At 45.9% G+C, this 15881-nt stretch overlaps 8 protein-coding genes across 8 annotated transcripts; 5 read left to right on the top strand and 3 right to left on the bottom strand.

Annotated features, from left to right (window-relative positions):
* Window positions 1–14: 14 nt before the first annotated feature.
* KL911_003758 (uncharacterized protein) lies at window positions 15–4076 on the bottom strand (the record flags this gene model as incomplete). Its single annotated transcript, XM_043198973.1, has 1 exon — window positions 15–4076. One exon carries the CDS (start codon window positions 4074–4076, stop codon window positions 15–17), a length of 4062 nt encoding a protein of 1353 aa, XP_043053542.1.
* A 163-nt stretch (window positions 4077–4239) lies between these two features.
* On the top strand, window positions 4240–5520 carry KL911_003757 (uncharacterized protein; the record flags this gene model as incomplete). The annotated part of the gene is made up of 1 exon (XM_043198972.1): window positions 4240–5520. The coding sequence occupies one exon, from the start codon at window positions 4240–4242 to the stop codon at window positions 5518–5520; it is 1281 nt and encodes a 426-aa protein (XP_043053541.1).
* Window positions 5521–5559: 39 nt separating this feature from the next.
* KL911_003756 (uncharacterized protein) lies at window positions 5560–6321 on the bottom strand (the record flags this gene model as incomplete). The annotated part of the gene is made up of 1 exon (XM_043198971.1): window positions 5560–6321. One exon carries the CDS (start codon window positions 6319–6321, stop codon window positions 5560–5562), a length of 762 nt encoding a protein of 253 aa, XP_043053540.1.
* A 485-nt stretch (window positions 6322–6806) lies between these two features.
* Window positions 6807–7308, top strand: KL911_003755 (uncharacterized protein; the record flags this gene model as incomplete). Its single annotated transcript, XM_043198970.1, has 2 exons — window positions 6807–7026; window positions 7094–7308. 2 exons carry the CDS (start codon window positions 6807–6809, stop codon window positions 7306–7308), a joined length of 435 nt encoding a protein of 144 aa, XP_043053539.1.
* Window positions 7309–7564: 256 nt separating this feature from the next.
* KL911_003754 (uncharacterized protein) lies at window positions 7565–8359 on the top strand (the record flags this gene model as incomplete). The annotated part of the gene is made up of 1 exon (XM_043198969.1): window positions 7565–8359. One exon carries the CDS (start codon window positions 7565–7567, stop codon window positions 8357–8359), a length of 795 nt encoding a protein of 264 aa, XP_043053538.1.
* Window positions 8360–8656: 297 nt separating this feature from the next.
* On the top strand, window positions 8657–10579 carry KL911_003753 (uncharacterized protein; the record flags this gene model as incomplete). Its single annotated transcript, XM_043198968.1, has 1 exon — window positions 8657–10579. The coding sequence occupies one exon, from the start codon at window positions 8657–8659 to the stop codon at window positions 10577–10579; it is 1923 nt and encodes a 640-aa protein (XP_043053537.1).
* A 44-nt stretch (window positions 10580–10623) lies between these two features.
* KL911_003752 (uncharacterized protein) lies at window positions 10624–11712 on the top strand (the record flags this gene model as incomplete). The annotated part of the gene is made up of 1 exon (XM_043198967.1): window positions 10624–11712. The coding sequence occupies one exon, from the start codon at window positions 10624–10626 to the stop codon at window positions 11710–11712; it is 1089 nt and encodes a 362-aa protein (XP_043053536.1).
* Window positions 11713–11742: 30 nt separating this feature from the next.
* On the bottom strand, window positions 11743–15303 carry KL911_003751 (uncharacterized protein; the record flags this gene model as incomplete). Its single annotated transcript, XM_043198966.1, has 1 exon — window positions 11743–15303. One exon carries the CDS (start codon window positions 15301–15303, stop codon window positions 11743–11745), a length of 3561 nt encoding a protein of 1186 aa, XP_043053535.1.
* Between the last annotated feature and the right edge of the window lie 578 nt (window positions 15304–15881).

Below are 15881 nucleotides of genomic sequence, written 5' to 3'. Positions count from 1 at the left end.
TATCTATACATTAGCTATTCATTACTAGCAACCCATCTTCTGGCGTTCCTGAAGATTCTTATCCATGGCCCATAACCCCCCCAGCTGGCAGCTTCAGCGGCTGGATAGTATGAGTTCGCTTCTAGTCTGCAAACTCTTTCTGGATGAGGCATCATAGCCAGAACTCTGCCGTTTGGAGTGCGGACACCAGTAATTCCGTTTGGCGAACCGTTTGGATTGAACGGATACTTCTCGGTCGGAAGGCCATAATTATCGACGTATCTTGCGGCAACCAGACCCTGATCGACAAATTTTCCTAGGTTTGCCTCTGCATTACCAAAGTAAGCCCGTCCCTCTCCGTGAGCAACGGCAATCGGAATCCTCGATCCACGCATGCCATCAAAGAATATCAGTGGGTTTTCGGTATTCTCTTCTATAATCTCAATCGTGCAAACTCTGGCTTCGTACTGCTCAGACTTGTTTCTTTCAAAAGATGGCCAATATTCAGTGCCTGGAATAAGTTCCTTGATCTTGGACAGGAATTGGCAACCGTTACACGCTCCGAAAGCAAAAGTGTCAGTTCTCTCCTGGAAAAATTTGTAGAACTCGGCTCTCGCATGCTCGTTGTAAAGGACAGATGTAGCCCAACCGTTACCAGCTCCCAGGACATCACCGTACGAGAATCCTCCGCAGGCAGCAATTCCTACAAAGCTGTCCAAGGTCACTCTTCCGGAAATGATATCGGTCATGTGAAGGTCTATTGAGTCGAAGCCGGCCTGCTGGAAGCACCAGGCCATTTCTTGTTGACCGTTAACACCCTGTTCTCTCAAGATGGCCACTTTTGGACGACTGGTCACAGAGGAAAGCATGAGATCGTCCGCGGGATCGAAAGTCAGCTTATAAGTGAGACCCGGGTCCTGGTTGTCCAGAATTGATTGGAACTCCTGGTCGGCAGTTTGCGGGTTGTCTCTCAGTCTTTGCATGTGGTACGAGGTCAAAGACCATGTTTGTTGCAGTGCGCCTCGAGACTTCTTTAGTACAGTCGATCCATTGTAAATAACGCTGATTTGCTGCTCAGCACCAAACACAGGCTTTCCAACAATAGACACAGTCGACTCTGGAACACCAGTGGAGGCAAGAATTTGCACAAACTCTGCGTAATCTTCGCTCTTGATTTGGAAAACAGCTCCAAGCTCCTCGTTGAAAAGAGAAGTAAAAATATCTCTCTTGGGGTCAGCAATATCGATTTCCAAGCCGCATCTAGCAGCAAAGGCCATTTCTAGTAAAGTGACGACTAACCCGCCGTCGGACTTGTCGTGATAGGCAAGAACCTCAAACTTCTTGTGCAGGGCCAAGAGCGCATGGATGAAGTTTCTCAGAAGCCGAGCATCATGAACCGTTGGACACGAATCACCAACTTGGTTATACACCTGAGCCAAAGCAGAGCCACCAAGCGAGGCCGTTGCCAGAGCAGCCAGGTCCACCTGCACAAGCACAGAGTTGTCGACCTTCTGCAGCACAGGTGTCCATGTGTTAGAGGTGTTCTCGACACCGCCAAAGGCAGTAATGATCAGCGACATAGGTGCGATCACTTCTTTCTTATCCCAAGACATCTTCATCGACATAGAGTCTTTACCCACAGGGACCGACAAGCCAAGTTCAGGACAGAGTTCCAATCCGATGGCTTGAACAGCTTCATACAGTGCAGCGCCATCTCCAGGGTGGCTTGCAGGGGCCATCCAGTTAGCCGAAAGCTTGACGAAATCAAGATCCTTAATATCTGCGGCGAGGAGGTTCAAAAGAGACTCTGCGACACACATCTTGGCCGAAGCAGCAGCAGAAATGAGAGCTAAAGTAGGCTTTTCGCCCATTGCTAGCGCCTCACCCGTAGAAACCACCTCGTCGCCAAGGGAAGTGGCTGTGACACCCACGTCTGCCACAGGTACCTGCCATGGACCAACGAACTGGTCTCTGTCAACCAAACCCGTGACCGTTCTGTCACCAATGGTTATCAGGAACGACTTGGATCCCACAGAGGGCAGCTGCAACACTCTGCTCAAAGCCTCATCGAGAGAAGTGTCCGAGGGGATAGACACGGGCTCGAGCTTTGGTGTCTTCGAAACATCTTCACGAGACATCTTTGGAGGTTTACCAAACAACAGACTCATGTCCAAATCAATGGGAGTGGTTCCCAGCAGCCTGTCTGTCAGAACCAGTCTCTTCTCGTTGGTTGCAACGCCAACAACGGAGTAAGGACATCTCTCTCTCTCGCAAATGCTTTTGAACAACTGCAAATCCTGCTGGCTGACTCCCAAGACAAATCTCTCCTGAGACTCGTTACACCAGATCTCAAGAGGCGACATCCCTGGTTCCAGAGAGAGGATTTCTCTGAGTTCAAACTTGGCACCAAGGTCATTGTCGTGAACTAGCTCAGGCAGCGCATTAGATAATCCTCCTGCTCCCACGTCATGGATACACTGGATAGGAGAGTTGGAGCCAAAAGCATTACATGCATCAATAACCTGCTGTGCTCTTCTTTGCATCTCTGGGTTGCCCCTTTGGACCGAAGCAAAGTCTAAGTCTGCACTGCCCTCGCCAGACGCGACCGAGGAAGCAGCACCTCCACCCAGACCAATTAGCATTGATTGACCTCCAAGAACGATAATGGCAGAGCCTGGAGTGATCTTGTGTTCCGATTTCAGCGCTAATTCCGGCCTCACAGCCCCCATACCTCCAGCGATCATGATAGGCTTGTGGAACCCGCGAATCTCCTCCTTGCCGTCGCCGTTAACAACTTTCGTGGTCAAGGTTCTAAAGTACCCGTTGATACATGGTCTTCCAAACTCGTTGTTGAAAGCAGCAGATCCCAAGGGCGCCTCGATCATAATGTCAAAGGACGATGCAATGTGTCCAGGCTTCCCAATATCGAGCTCCCACGGCTGGCGAAGAGTTGGAATAATTAGATCGGACACCGAAAATCCAGACAGTCCGCACTTCGACTTGGAACCTCTGCCGACAGCAGCTTCGTCTCTGATCTCCCCACCGGACCCAGTAGCAGCACCCGGGAAAGGCGACACTGCTGTAGGGTGGTTGTGGGTCTCCACCTTGATGAGAGTGTGAACAGTCTCCTTCTTGGAGCTCCACTTATTTCCGTTGGACGCATCTGGAGCGTAGAAGTAGGCCTCTGGTCCCTGGAAAATTGCCGCATTATCGCTGTAAGCGCTAACGGTATACTTAGGATTCAGCTTGTGCGTGTTTCTGATCATTTGGAACAAAGACATGTCTTTCTTTTGTCCGTCGATACGCCAGTCTGCATTGAAAATCTTGTGTCTGCAGTGTTCCGAATTAACCTGAGCGAACATGAACAACTCAACGTCAGTTGGGTTTCTTCCCAATGTATCTTTGAACGCGTTCATCAAGTACGCAATCTCGCCCTCATCAAGAGCCAGTCCAAGCTCCTTGTTAGCTGAAAGCAGATTGTCCTTGGAAGAAATCAAATCCACGTACTTCAGCGGTTTCGGTTCATGCTCCATGAAAAGATCGTCGTACGTCGGCACATTCTCGTTGATGTAAAGGGACTGCGTCATTCTGTCATAGATGGAACTCAAACAGGCATACTTGTCGCTCGCAAAGTACTGCAAAATCGGAAAGCCTGGTCTCATCTGTAAAAGAATAGCCAAACCTCTTTCCACTCTGTCGACCTTGTCACCCAGGCCACATACTTCAACGATGTTGGTAGCCTTAGAGGACCACGACGAAATGGTCCCCGGTCTCGGGAGGACTCTTATAAGGTACAAATCAGAGTTCTGGTCTTGCGATAGAAGCAGACTGAAATCCTCTCCTCTGTCAGTCACCTGAACTAGCTTACTCAGCTTGGACACAAGTGGGTCGCTGAAGTCGAGCTCATTGTCATATTTGAGCAATGTCACCAACTTTTCAAAAGAAGTAGGATCAAGATCATCTTTGCAATGAATATAGTGAATCTGGCACGATTTAACACTCATAACAACGGACGAATTCACCAACGTGTTGATGTTATTCACCAAAGTGGCCACTCTAAAGCTCGACAGGGCCTGGGGTCCTGGCAAAACGACCATTTTCGGATGAGCCATTGTAAGTGTCTGAAAATTAAATTAAATTAAATTAAATAGAGTATTTTTTTATCACTTTTTTTTGACTTGGACGAAAACGTCGATCGGCCCGAACCGTCTCTTTTCGTTGGAGAAATTATCGGAGGTCCAGCATCCTGTGATTATAGCCATGACAGAGGACCTTAAAAGGAAGGCTGAGGATCAAGATGGGCGATATCTGAAAAAGGTCAAATCCGAGGAGCCTGAGCACAACCTGGATCTCAGTCCGGAGGCTGGAAGAGATGCAAATGCCGACCAAGATGGCGAGCAAGAGACCGCAGATGATGATGACAAAAAGCGATTGGTTCCTTTCGAATTTGACGGCCACACGTATACATACAAGGAAAAAGCAGGCGTCATTGAAGAACGGGAAGGCAAGATTGAGTTGCGGGTCGTCAATAATGACAACACGAAGGAAAACATGATGATCTTGACGGGGTTGAAAAATGTGTTTCAAAAACAGCTTCCCGAGATGCCCAAAGCATATATTGCTCGGCTTGTTTACGATAGATCGCACGTGTCAATTGCTGTGGTGCGCAAGCCGCTTCATGTTGTCGGAGGAGTCACATATCGTCCTTTTGAAAGCCACGAGTTTGCAGAGATTGTTTTTTGTGCCATCTCGTCTACTGAACAGGTGAGAGGTTACGGCGCCCATATGATGAATCATCTGAAGGATTATGTGACATCGACCACAAAAATCAAGTACTTTCTAACGTACGCTGATAATTATGCTATTGGATACTTCAAAAAGCAGGGCTTTACCAAAGAAATAACGTTACCGAAAAAAGTGTGGATGGGCTACATAAAGGACTATGAAGGGGGAACATTGATGCAATGCTCACTTCTCCCCAGAATACGATATTTGGATAGTGCCAAGATCCTGATGTTGCAAAAGGCTGCCATTCTCTCCAAGATCAGATCCATCAGCCAGTCGCACGTGGTTAGACCGGGTCTGAAACACTTCTCAAAGCCAAATGCTAAACCATTAGACCCGATTACAATTCCTGGAGTCAAAGAGGCCGGATGGACGGCCGAAATGGACGAACTAGCACAAAAACCTAAACGCGGTCCACATCACGTCGTGATGCTAACACTGTTTACCGAAATGCAAAACCATCCTTCAAATTGGCCGTTCCTACAACCTGTTAACAAAGACGAGGTTTCTGACTACTACGAGGTAATCAAGGAGCCGATGGATCTCAGCACTATGGAGGTGAAGTTGGAGAATGACGCATATGAAACCTTTGACGATTTCATATACGATTGCAAACTAATTTTCAACAATTGCAGGCAATACAACGGTGAAAACACCACTTTCTACAAGAACGCGAATAAGCTGGAAAAAGCTGTAGTCACAAAGCTGAAAGACTTTCCCGAATACTCTCAGTATATCGACATGTTGCAGAGTTAAATATGTATAATAGAAGCAGCTATGTTATAATACCTTATATTAGATTTGCTCCTCTGCTTGTTCTTGGTCTTTGAGAATATCAATGATTCTGGCGACCTCTTTATCTTCATAAATTCGGAATCCGTGATCTTTAGTCACACTTGCCAGCTGCGCATTTGTAGAGTCTAATTTTTCCTCCATGACCTGCTTCAGAATTTTCAATGCCAAAACTTCGGCATCTGCCAGCGTCAGCGATTTGTGATACTCGTTTTGCAACTCCGCTTGAGCCCCCTCCGATCCGGATCCAATGGCCTTTGCGTCGTATCTATAGAACGTTCCTGATGGTTCCGCGTGGTATAACTGAGGGCCTTTGTCGTCATCGTAGCCGGCAATGAGCAAAGCCACCCCGAATGGTCTAGACATTAATCTTTTTTCGCCAGATGCTCCTTCGCCGAAACGTAGAGCCAAATCACACACAGATTGCGTCAGCGATTCAACGCCTATTTTCTCGTGGTAATATAAATCGTGCTGCACAGACGCAACTCGAGCATGGTCGATCATCGACCGCGCATCTGCAGTCAGCCCAGACATCGCACATCCAATGTGTCTGTCGATCTCCATGATCTTCTCGATACTGTCGCTCTCGAGCAAAGATGAGGTAACCCTCTTTTCGACTCCCAAAATTACTCCCTCGCCGGTACAGATTCCAATGGCTGTCGAACCGAGCTTGATGGCCTCCAAAGAGTATTCCACTTGAAATAAGCGGCCTTCTGGGGAGAAAGTGGACACTCCACGATCGTACTCGCTTCTCGTCAAAAACATTTTGTTCTTATTTGGATGGCAAAATTATTTGATATATTCGGAAAGTGTACACCTGAGACCTTCAATGTGGTATTCAAGCTCACAACTAGAATCTGTTCAACGAGCAACTACGGTTGAGTGTTACACCATAGGAATTGTGCCTAGCAGGTACTTTTGGCAGGACTTTTGAGGACCACTCTCTGGAACGTTACAAAAATAGCAACCGATGCTCTAACCCTGTCAGCATTGTCAAAAGGAAAGATCAGAATTGTGTGTTTGACTATTTGGAGGCTTGTGAAACGCGTGGATCGTATAACTTGAGACAATGCTGCTTGCTACCCGAGCTAGAACTGTTCTAACCATATCAGGAGCGTGGTGCGGTTCCGAACATGCGCAAGGCATCTCCTATGATTAGCAACCGTCAACGTGCCTTGCACTTGTAGTGTTGAAGCTAGAAATATTTCCGACCGACTTGCCTGTCCTGAATTTCTATAGCAGTTGCTGGAATGAATCTCACATACGCTACATCGATTTCGATTCTGGCTGCTCTTGGCCCGAACGCAGATGCCGCAAGTTTCGCCGGAGATTCCTCCGAAGCAGCTTCAAAAGTAGATTCAGCTAGCAGTTCTGTTTCTGGAGCCGCACCCGGTGCTACCTCCGGTGTCTCTCCTGCAATTGGCAAAGCTTCTAGCTACTTTGGAGGGTTAGGTTCCGGAGCAGCTAGCGGTGTCAGACCCAGAGGAGGCGCTTCAGGGGGGCTATGGGGGCACTCACACGGCCTCTGGATCTGGAGATTCATATGATGTTTCATCTGCCGGCAGCAGCTCCTCGTCCAGCAGCACCTCCAGTGGATCTGGAGCAGACAAACTTCAAGCTTACCTTATCTCATCACTGGAGGTGCTCTTGAAGTTCCCGCTACCATGGCTCTCTTCTAGAAAGATCAAGGTTCCAAAAGCTTTGAGTTTTGTATGTTTTCCTAACGGGCATCTTGGATCTGTCAGATTCTAAGCCGGTGTGCTTTTTGTGTGAATATAATTGGAAAAAGGGATCGATAAATCACAACTTGCATTTACATAGATTTGATTTTGGTTGCAACTCAGTTCTTATGTCTTCTTTGATCACTTCAGTACTATCTAGATTACCAGGCGTCGACTACGTCAACGGCTTCTTCCAGGACTTTCTATTGTCGGTGCTAAAAACAGGTGAGTAAGGAAAAGTCTCCCACTAATCTTAAGGACCGGTCCCTAACCATCTGTCCTTTGTGATGGACGGGAACAGGCGATATGCCAAGAATGCTGGTCTTCCACTGAAAGAAGGCCACAGAGCAGGTGCCGAATCATTGGCCAAAGTACTTAATTGCTGCTTCAAGTTGGGGGTCAAGGATGTCACAGTTTATGCTTTTTCAATCGAGAATTTTAACAGACCTCAGAATGAGATAGATACCATTTTCTCTCTTCTGAAAAGCAGACTTGCGTACATTGCCAATGAAGACACGGATTTCAGGAACTACGATGTCGCCATCAAAATAGTGGGAAATCGTAGTCTCGTGCCCTCTGACGTTTTGGCAGATCTAGAAAAAATTGAGGAATTAACTGCTTCGCATGGTAGCCATAATCTATTCATTGCGTTTCCCTACACCTCCAGGGATGACATTGTCCATTCGATGTCGGAGATCGTCCAGAAGGTAAAGCGTAACGAGCTGAGTGTGGACAGCATTGATACACGCACATTAGAGGAGAACTTTTACTATTGTGGAGAAGCGGAGAAAGTGGACATCTTGGTGAGAACATCAGGTCACACACGTCTCAGCGACTACATGTTATGGCAGTGTCATCAAGATAGCGTGATTGAGTTCTCCAGCACGCTCTGGCCGAACTTTAAGTTTTACCACACTTGGTGGACAATTTTCAAATGGAGCTACTACAAAACGCTGATTCTCGAGGACGCAGAAACGATGCAACTGAAGAAGATCAGCGACGAGGAGATCAATAAGAGATACAAAGAGCCAATCAAAAGTCTTTCTCATCCTCCGTTCGCTACAGTCACAAAAGTGGCTTAGAGTGCTAGGAGGCGTTAGCCACATCTTCTTGCTTTGCTTTGGCCGATCATTAAATTCGATCCCTAAACCTTTGCTAACCTCGTGTTTTAGGCCTTTCTTTATAAGACGCGACCGGAAAAAATTATACCTGCAATACGCGTCCCAAAATAGGAAAAAACACGGTACGACCAAGAACGGTTGTTTGAAATTTAGCAGACAAGTCCTTTCAGATCTGTGCTTATGTCATTTGCAGGTTCGTCTTGTGTTCAAGGGAATTGGAGATTGTTTATAATTTAGCAACTTACTGTATTGCTCACTATGAGTAACAGCCAGGTACAAACCTATACTCAAAGCGTAATACTCAAGGTTCTTTACACATTCGACAACACAACGCAGTTCCTCGTGAGATCTAAACGGCCTCTTTCATCGAAGATCATTCAACTTCCGCAACAGCCTCCGCACAATGGCGCCGTTATAGGGTGTATTGACATACGCAAATGTTTAGAACTCATTCACAACATGTCTCCGGAATGCTTTCGAGAAGGTTTGGACTACTCGATCTATTCCAAAGACGTCGTCGAGGTGGACGAACCATTTGTGGGTTTCGGGCTTTATTCCAAGCTCATGGAGAGACGGACGCCCGTGATCATCACCGGACGCGTGTGCAAAAATTTTGTCAACATTATCAATGGCTCTGGTGTGGGCGCCGATACCTTGGAGGTGAAATTACGATTCAACGTGGTGAACAAGCATGCAACATCTTTCTCATATTCCAAACTCGAAACGTCGAACGCCAATCCCTCCGAAAGCAGCAGTCCCATGTTCTTGCCTAGCGAGTCGTCAGATTCTAATAGCGAGACTCGAAAAAGGCCCTTTAATTCTCTCGCCAGCATTCCGCAATTAGCCACCAGAACTCAGTCGCTCCCCTTTATTAGCCAAAATAGTCTTGCGCACCGCATCATGATGTCCGATCAGAACAATACCTCCCTAGAGTCACGCGAAGATGCTATTGCATCAAGGTTCTCTAATTTTGAGAAACTCATGAAAGCTACGGATCCTCCGACCAAAGCCAAGAAAAACAAAAGTTTCATCAGTAGCGTGGTCAAGATAGGCGACGTGAGTACGGGCAACCACTCCAAATTCTCGAAACCCCTCGCAGTCCAACGCTGCGTCAATTGCACGTCCACGTCTAACCCCCCGTACCGGTTTCACAAAGACGGTATATTTGAGTTCGGTAACTCTGGCTTGCTTTGCAACATCTGTTCAACTTTGCACGCAAAAAATGACACAAAGAAGCTTCGCGAGCGTGGCGACTTGGGAGTAAAAGGTCTCGTGGACAGCCCTTATGCAAAGATGTCGCCAGCAGCAGATAATCTTGCCACTGCAGCACGCAAACGACAGAAGGTGAACAAAGCCAGAGCCAGCGACGAAACTATATCATCCTCACTGGCCACGAGCACGAGAAAATACGACAAGTTGGAGTCCGACAGGTCATCGCCGGCCCAGAATCCGCTCACTGACCTCGACCCGCTCTACGATTCCAAAAAAGAGTCGCCGGAATCCAGCGACAACGATTCGCCGATTAATGCCACCAAACTAAACACCACTCTGATTCCTCTCGACGACGATGATAAGGAAAATAACCCGCCTGCGGACGAGACACAGGGAGACGAACCGCAATCTCTCATGGTCCACGACATCTCTCCCAGTCTGCACCGCCTCATAGAATCGTTTTCCAATGTGGAGCAACCGGGATCTCCGACCAAAACGTCGCCCAGCAACGAATGGATCAGCAACCTGTTTACCCATGACGAAGAAGAAGAGCCGGTTGATGGTCAGTTTGATGACGATCCTGAGGTCTACAACATTTTGAAGGGAGGATCCAAAACGAGCTCTCCTCTGAACTTTAAATTTGACAAGACTCCCAAGGATAAATTCGAATCGACTCCAAAGGATGCGGACACTGTCCAGACACAATGCATTGACGGCGGAGATCACTTGACTGGTCTGCTGACACAGATTCTGGCCAATGAGTCGCACGAAGCTGATAAATCAAAAGATAGGATTGCACAGCCCGACGATCGTAGACACGGTCTCATGATGCCTAGCTCACCATTCTTTTCAATGCATCAGGATGACGGCAAATCAGGTGACGGAGACAGCTCACGCACAGAAAAAATAAGCTCCGTCTGGAATAGCGGGTCGTCGCCTACCACCTCTGTCACGTCTAACGAGAAGTAGTCATTACTTAACTGAGCTAAATATTTTTAATACAAAAACGGTTCATGTTCCAATACAGGACCACTGGATATAATGGTTATGCCTGCAAGTATTCGCCTTTCTACGACAACAAGCTGGCAGTAGCCACTGCAGCCAACTACGGGCTTGTAGGGAACGGAAAGCTTGTCATCTTGTCTATTCAGGACAATGGCACGGTGGTACAAGATACAGAGTTTGAGACACAAGACGGCTTGTTCGACGTTGCGTGGTCTGAAATTCACGAGAACCAGGTTTTAACGTGTGCCGGTGACGGATCCATCTCTCTGTTCGACATTTCGCTGCAAAGATTCCCTATTCAAAGATACCAGGAACACACGAGAGAAATCTTTTCGGTTTATTGGAACATGGTGGACAAGGGAATCTTCTGCTCCTCGTCATGGGACGGTACAATCAAAGTCTGGTCGCCAAATCGACAGCAGTCCATGCTCACACTCGTCTCGTCCACGGATTCTTCCCTAGTGGTGGACAGACCTTTCGTCCCACTTTCCACCAAGCAAACAGAAAAGCATCCCACAGATTGCATGTACCAAGCTACCTTTTCTCCACACAATCCGTCACAGCTGGTTTCTGTGAGCTCATCTTCACACTGCCAGGTTTGGGATATCAGGGCCCCGCAACCTTTGCAGATAGATTTCATAGCTCATAACGGCATGGAAGTGCTATCTTGTGATTACAACAAATACAGACCAACAGTTATTGCGACAGCCTCTGTGGACAAGTCGATAAAAGTTTGGGATCTCCGCATGATTCCAAATGTCCAGCATCATGTTCTCGGCACAGCAAACAAGACTGGGCCGTCGCCTGTCAATAGATTCATAGGACACGATTTTGCTGTTCGCAAAGTCAGCTGGTCACCACACTACTCAGACACTTTGCTCAGCTGTTCGTATGATATGACGTGTCGTGTTTGGAAAGATCAGACTGACAGTAGTGCACGATTCATGAATAACAGATTATGGCATGGCCGGTCTTTAATCAAGACATTCGATAAGCACAGGGAGTTTGCCATTGGCTGCGACTGGTCCCTGTGGGGATCCGGTTTCGCTGCTAGCGTGGGATGGGATGAAATGTGTTACATTTGGAAGGCTGTATAATATGCGATCATTAACTCGTAGCAATATTTATTAAGACAATTGGACTTCTTCGTCGTCAACAATTCTGAAGCGCTCAACCTCGTTGAGAAGCTTAGTCACCCACAGATCACGTTCAACCCGCGATCTAGCCAAAAATACCATACTATGACCGGTCACTCCTAGACGAGATACGGTCTTCAGCATTTTACCCCGGTCATGCAAACTCATTCTATCGCTTTCGGACTCTGTCTCCTCATCATCGTCAGAGGAGTAATCAAGGTGCTGGTCATTCAAAATCACTCTTTTTGAATTGTTTTTTCTCATCATGACTCTTTTTGATCCAAACCATATCGTAAATCGGCGACAGTGCTCGTCCTCGCTGCTTTTCCATCCATCTGAGTAGATTCGCGGAACCTGGTGGCTTCCAGGCGAAACTTCACTCAATGTGGAATCGCGAATCGAAACATCCAAGTCATTTGTGGAATCGCAAAAAACGTAACAGTTCCCTAGGCTGATTGTTGTATAGTGCTTATAGTATGCAGTTTGCTTGATAGTTCCTGACTTGAAACTTCTGTTGAACATATCGTAAAGCACAAGAAATCCTGGACATAGTAGAACAAGAAACGTTTTGAAGCTTTTGTGCTTCTTTCTTTTTTGGTATAGCACTCCACTCATCATCAAAGGCTTTTCTACCGACAGAGATGATATATTATGAACATATGGATCCGTGTGCGCTTTGGAAAGCTCCCATTTGTTCGGGTTGTCATCAACAGTTAAAATAGACTCGTATTTGTCATCCGGAAGATGTGTAGCTATGATATTTTTCTCCCGTAGATTGATGATACGTTTCAACTCTTCCTGCTTCTTCTTGACCCAATATTCACGAAGCTGAAGAAGGTTGAAAACCCATTGGTCTCTAACTTTTCTATTACAAGCCTGAAGCCGGATTCGACAGCCAGACTTTAGTATCAGTTCGAAAACAGAGTCAACATAACTCTCGTCATCCAATCGGCTTTGCTGATAACCCCATGCAAGCGACCCAGCCAACCGGATAACATTTGGGACCTCGGAAGTAGGGATACAATTGATTTCAGAAACGTTGCACAGGTCAATCGTTCCTTTGCAATTGACAATAATGGACGCTCGTCTTTCTGCCTCATATAAGGCATCCATGTCTCGTTTGTCAAATTCTTCTTTTGAGATACCAGGCCTCAACCAAGATATATGAGAAGGATTAGAAGGAGCTAAAGGAAATGGACTTTTCTCAAAATATAAGTTTCTAGAATGCACTTTTTCTGTCAGTTCTTTCTCATCTAAAACTCTCCCCAAAGGGCTCATTATATCAGTCATGGAATCCTCGAAAGGAGGAACTGCAGTATGAAAGTCTTGAAACATGAGAAGATTATCAAAGCTGCTAAAATAGTGCAGCTTAAAGTAATTTCGACCAAAAGAAGACTTGAGCGTTCCCCTCCTGTTGGATAGGAGAACTAAAAAGCCTTCCACTGGTCTCGGTTCCACCAAGGGTTCATTCATCAGGGCCAGTGGTTCGTGTTTTAACTCTCTCAATTCTATGTCATGCGTATTACTGAGAATCAGCCATGTAGCTTGAAGTAACTTCTCCGACTCACCAACCATCCATTCCAAACGATCGTATTTCTTGGCAGCGAAAGCCAAAAGATGTTTCCTGTAGGGTAAATTACTTATAAATTTGTTTCCTCTTGGCGGAAGGCATCCTTTATCGTTCAAGATCAGCAACTGAGCAACTATTGTATCCACTAATTTATTGAATGCATTTGAGCGAGGAACACTATACCCGTTCTCTAGCATTTCAATTTTGAAATTATCCTCCTTGATACAATAATCTTCAGGGCGCAAATGCCTGGATAAATTTTTGATTGTCAGCGACAAATCAAGATCTGGAATCTTGAGTAAAAGAGTCTTCTGCTCCTCTCTTGATTGACTTTTTAAGACAGTGTTGAAAAAACTAAGCCACCGAGTGGCCGATGATTGAGTTTGAGGAAGAAGGATGTACTCAAAATCCCTGTGCTTTCTCATCACTTTTGAGATCGAAATGGTTTTATCCAAGACGTTTCGAAATCTGATTCTCGTATCAGAGATCGATAAAAGGACGTCAAATTCCAGATGTGAACGCGAAGTTCTCGCGGACTTCTTTTGATAAACATCCTCAAACACTGATTCTTCATCATCAAATTGAGTAAGCCCTTCTATGTCCACAAAACGGATGTTTCGCTTTTTGAAGAATTGGAGCACGATAGGATATTCATGATTACCTGTAGAGCGTGCCACAACAATATACTCTTTCCATTTCTCAACTAGCCTTGAGGGACCTTCAGCTTCATATCTTGTCTCCTTCATGATGACTGTAACAAGCATCTTCTCCATCTTAACTATATTGCCGGCAGAAAATTCTTGAAACATTCTTCTCAGCTTTCGCCGTTGTTCAATCTTGGAGTATTCATTATTGATTCTATGGCGAGCACCGACAGTTCTATGCTGGAGTTTGTCAAAAATGGTGATCATTTCCTCATTCAACTGCTCATAGAGGTCTCTAAAGTGGGAGTGACTTTGCTGTTGATCGTTTGTATCTAAAACTCCAACATGCTCCTCAGGATTCAGCAGCTCTACCTCCATGAGTTTCTTCTTTTTGGGAGAGTGGTTTTTTTTGGCTGATGTAGAAAAAGTCACGGACTTCACCATTGTCGTTGGGGCAGCAGCTTTTTCTGTACCAGTTTCCCTTTGAGATGCCATTATTGTATCATACGAACCAAGAGAAGTGTCATTAATACCACTGTGGGAGCTGGAATCTTGTGGTTGTCTAGCCTGGGGTGTGGAGTAGATGAACTCATTAGCGGTAACGAAAGAGGCATTGGAGGAAACATCTTCTGCATTTCGAACTTCTTTACCCATGATACGCGCTTTCGCGATATCACGATATAAATGCTTGTGTGAGTACAAATTGTTTGTGGCATTCTTTGCCCCATCATTCCCCAGGTTGGAACGGGAAGAAAGTTTCTGATTGAATGCTAAGAAGTCATCATTGGACCACCCAAGAGTTTTGGTGGGATCTCTGTGACTATTGGGTTTCCGGGTACGAGATCTGCCAAGGAGGGAACCAGAAGTGCCATCTGGATGGCGACGAATGACACCATGATTTCTGTTCCTTTGCTCCTGTTCTCGGGACGAGACCGTCAAATTTCCCTCTGGATGATCATGGATCGTCACTGAATCTGAACTCATGGTGCTAGCATTGTCTATCAACTGCGTTGAATCGGAGAAATCACTGGACATACCAGAGGAGGTTCTGCCTGAGGCCTGTCGACTGGACCTAAATCCAAAATTACGAGCAACGTTGTCGAACATTTCAGTAGATCTTGCAAAAGAGCCGTCAGTCTTCTCACCTATCTTGTGCAAAGTTGATAGCAGGGCAGATTGTTTATAGAATAACCATGATCTAGGAATTGGTCCAAGCGAGATTATGGTTGTCGTTCTATTCAATCTGTTGGCGGTACCATATCGGAGTTTGAACGCCGTAAAAGAGTAACACGGAATATCTATTGAAGAGCCTTCTTTCCTCTGAGTATTTCCATTCATATGCAACTTGGCTACAATCCGAACTCCATAAAATTTGGAAACGACGCCAAATCGCTTAAGCACAATTATTATTATCCCCTAGAAAAACGAGGGCACCAGAAAATCTCAAAAGCGACTACCGACGCGTCGAATGATAGGATTCCCCATGAGACACCCTGTACGTTCACATCACGCTGATTAGTACTTCGGAAGAGATGGAATCAAATAGCGTGAGAAAAATGGTCTATTAGGCTTCAAAAGTGATGACTAAGATGTACTAGGAACGCATACACATACACAGTTGCTCGGTTATTTGCAAAAGACGTTGCAAGCAAAAGAATGATGAAAATTCACCAGTATCATGCTGGATTTGGAGCGTCCTAGTTACTAACTCATGCTATTAGATTCGCATGAAATACGTAGATTGTCCGTGAAAGCTAGCTATATTTTATTCATTACAAATATACGGGCTGACTTTCTTTTTTTCGCTCGGCCCGGATAAAGTAGGTGCGGATCCCTAGGAGGTCCAAATTTTTTTTTGCAAGGGCCACTTTGCTTTTAGGAAATCCTTGTTCAAAGGCCCGAATATTGGTTATTGT

The sequence above is a fragment of the Ogataea haglerorum genome (genome assembly GCF_019207285.1).
Source record: "Ogataea haglerorum isolate 81-453-3 chromosome Unknown 81-453-3_NODE_10_length_422072_cov_98.086364, whole genome shotgun sequence".
In the NCBI taxonomy this organism is placed as follows: Eukaryota; Fungi; Ascomycota; class Pichiomycetes; order Pichiales; family Pichiaceae; genus Ogataea; species Ogataea haglerorum.
This window is presented reverse-complemented; position numbering and strand designations above follow the sequence as displayed.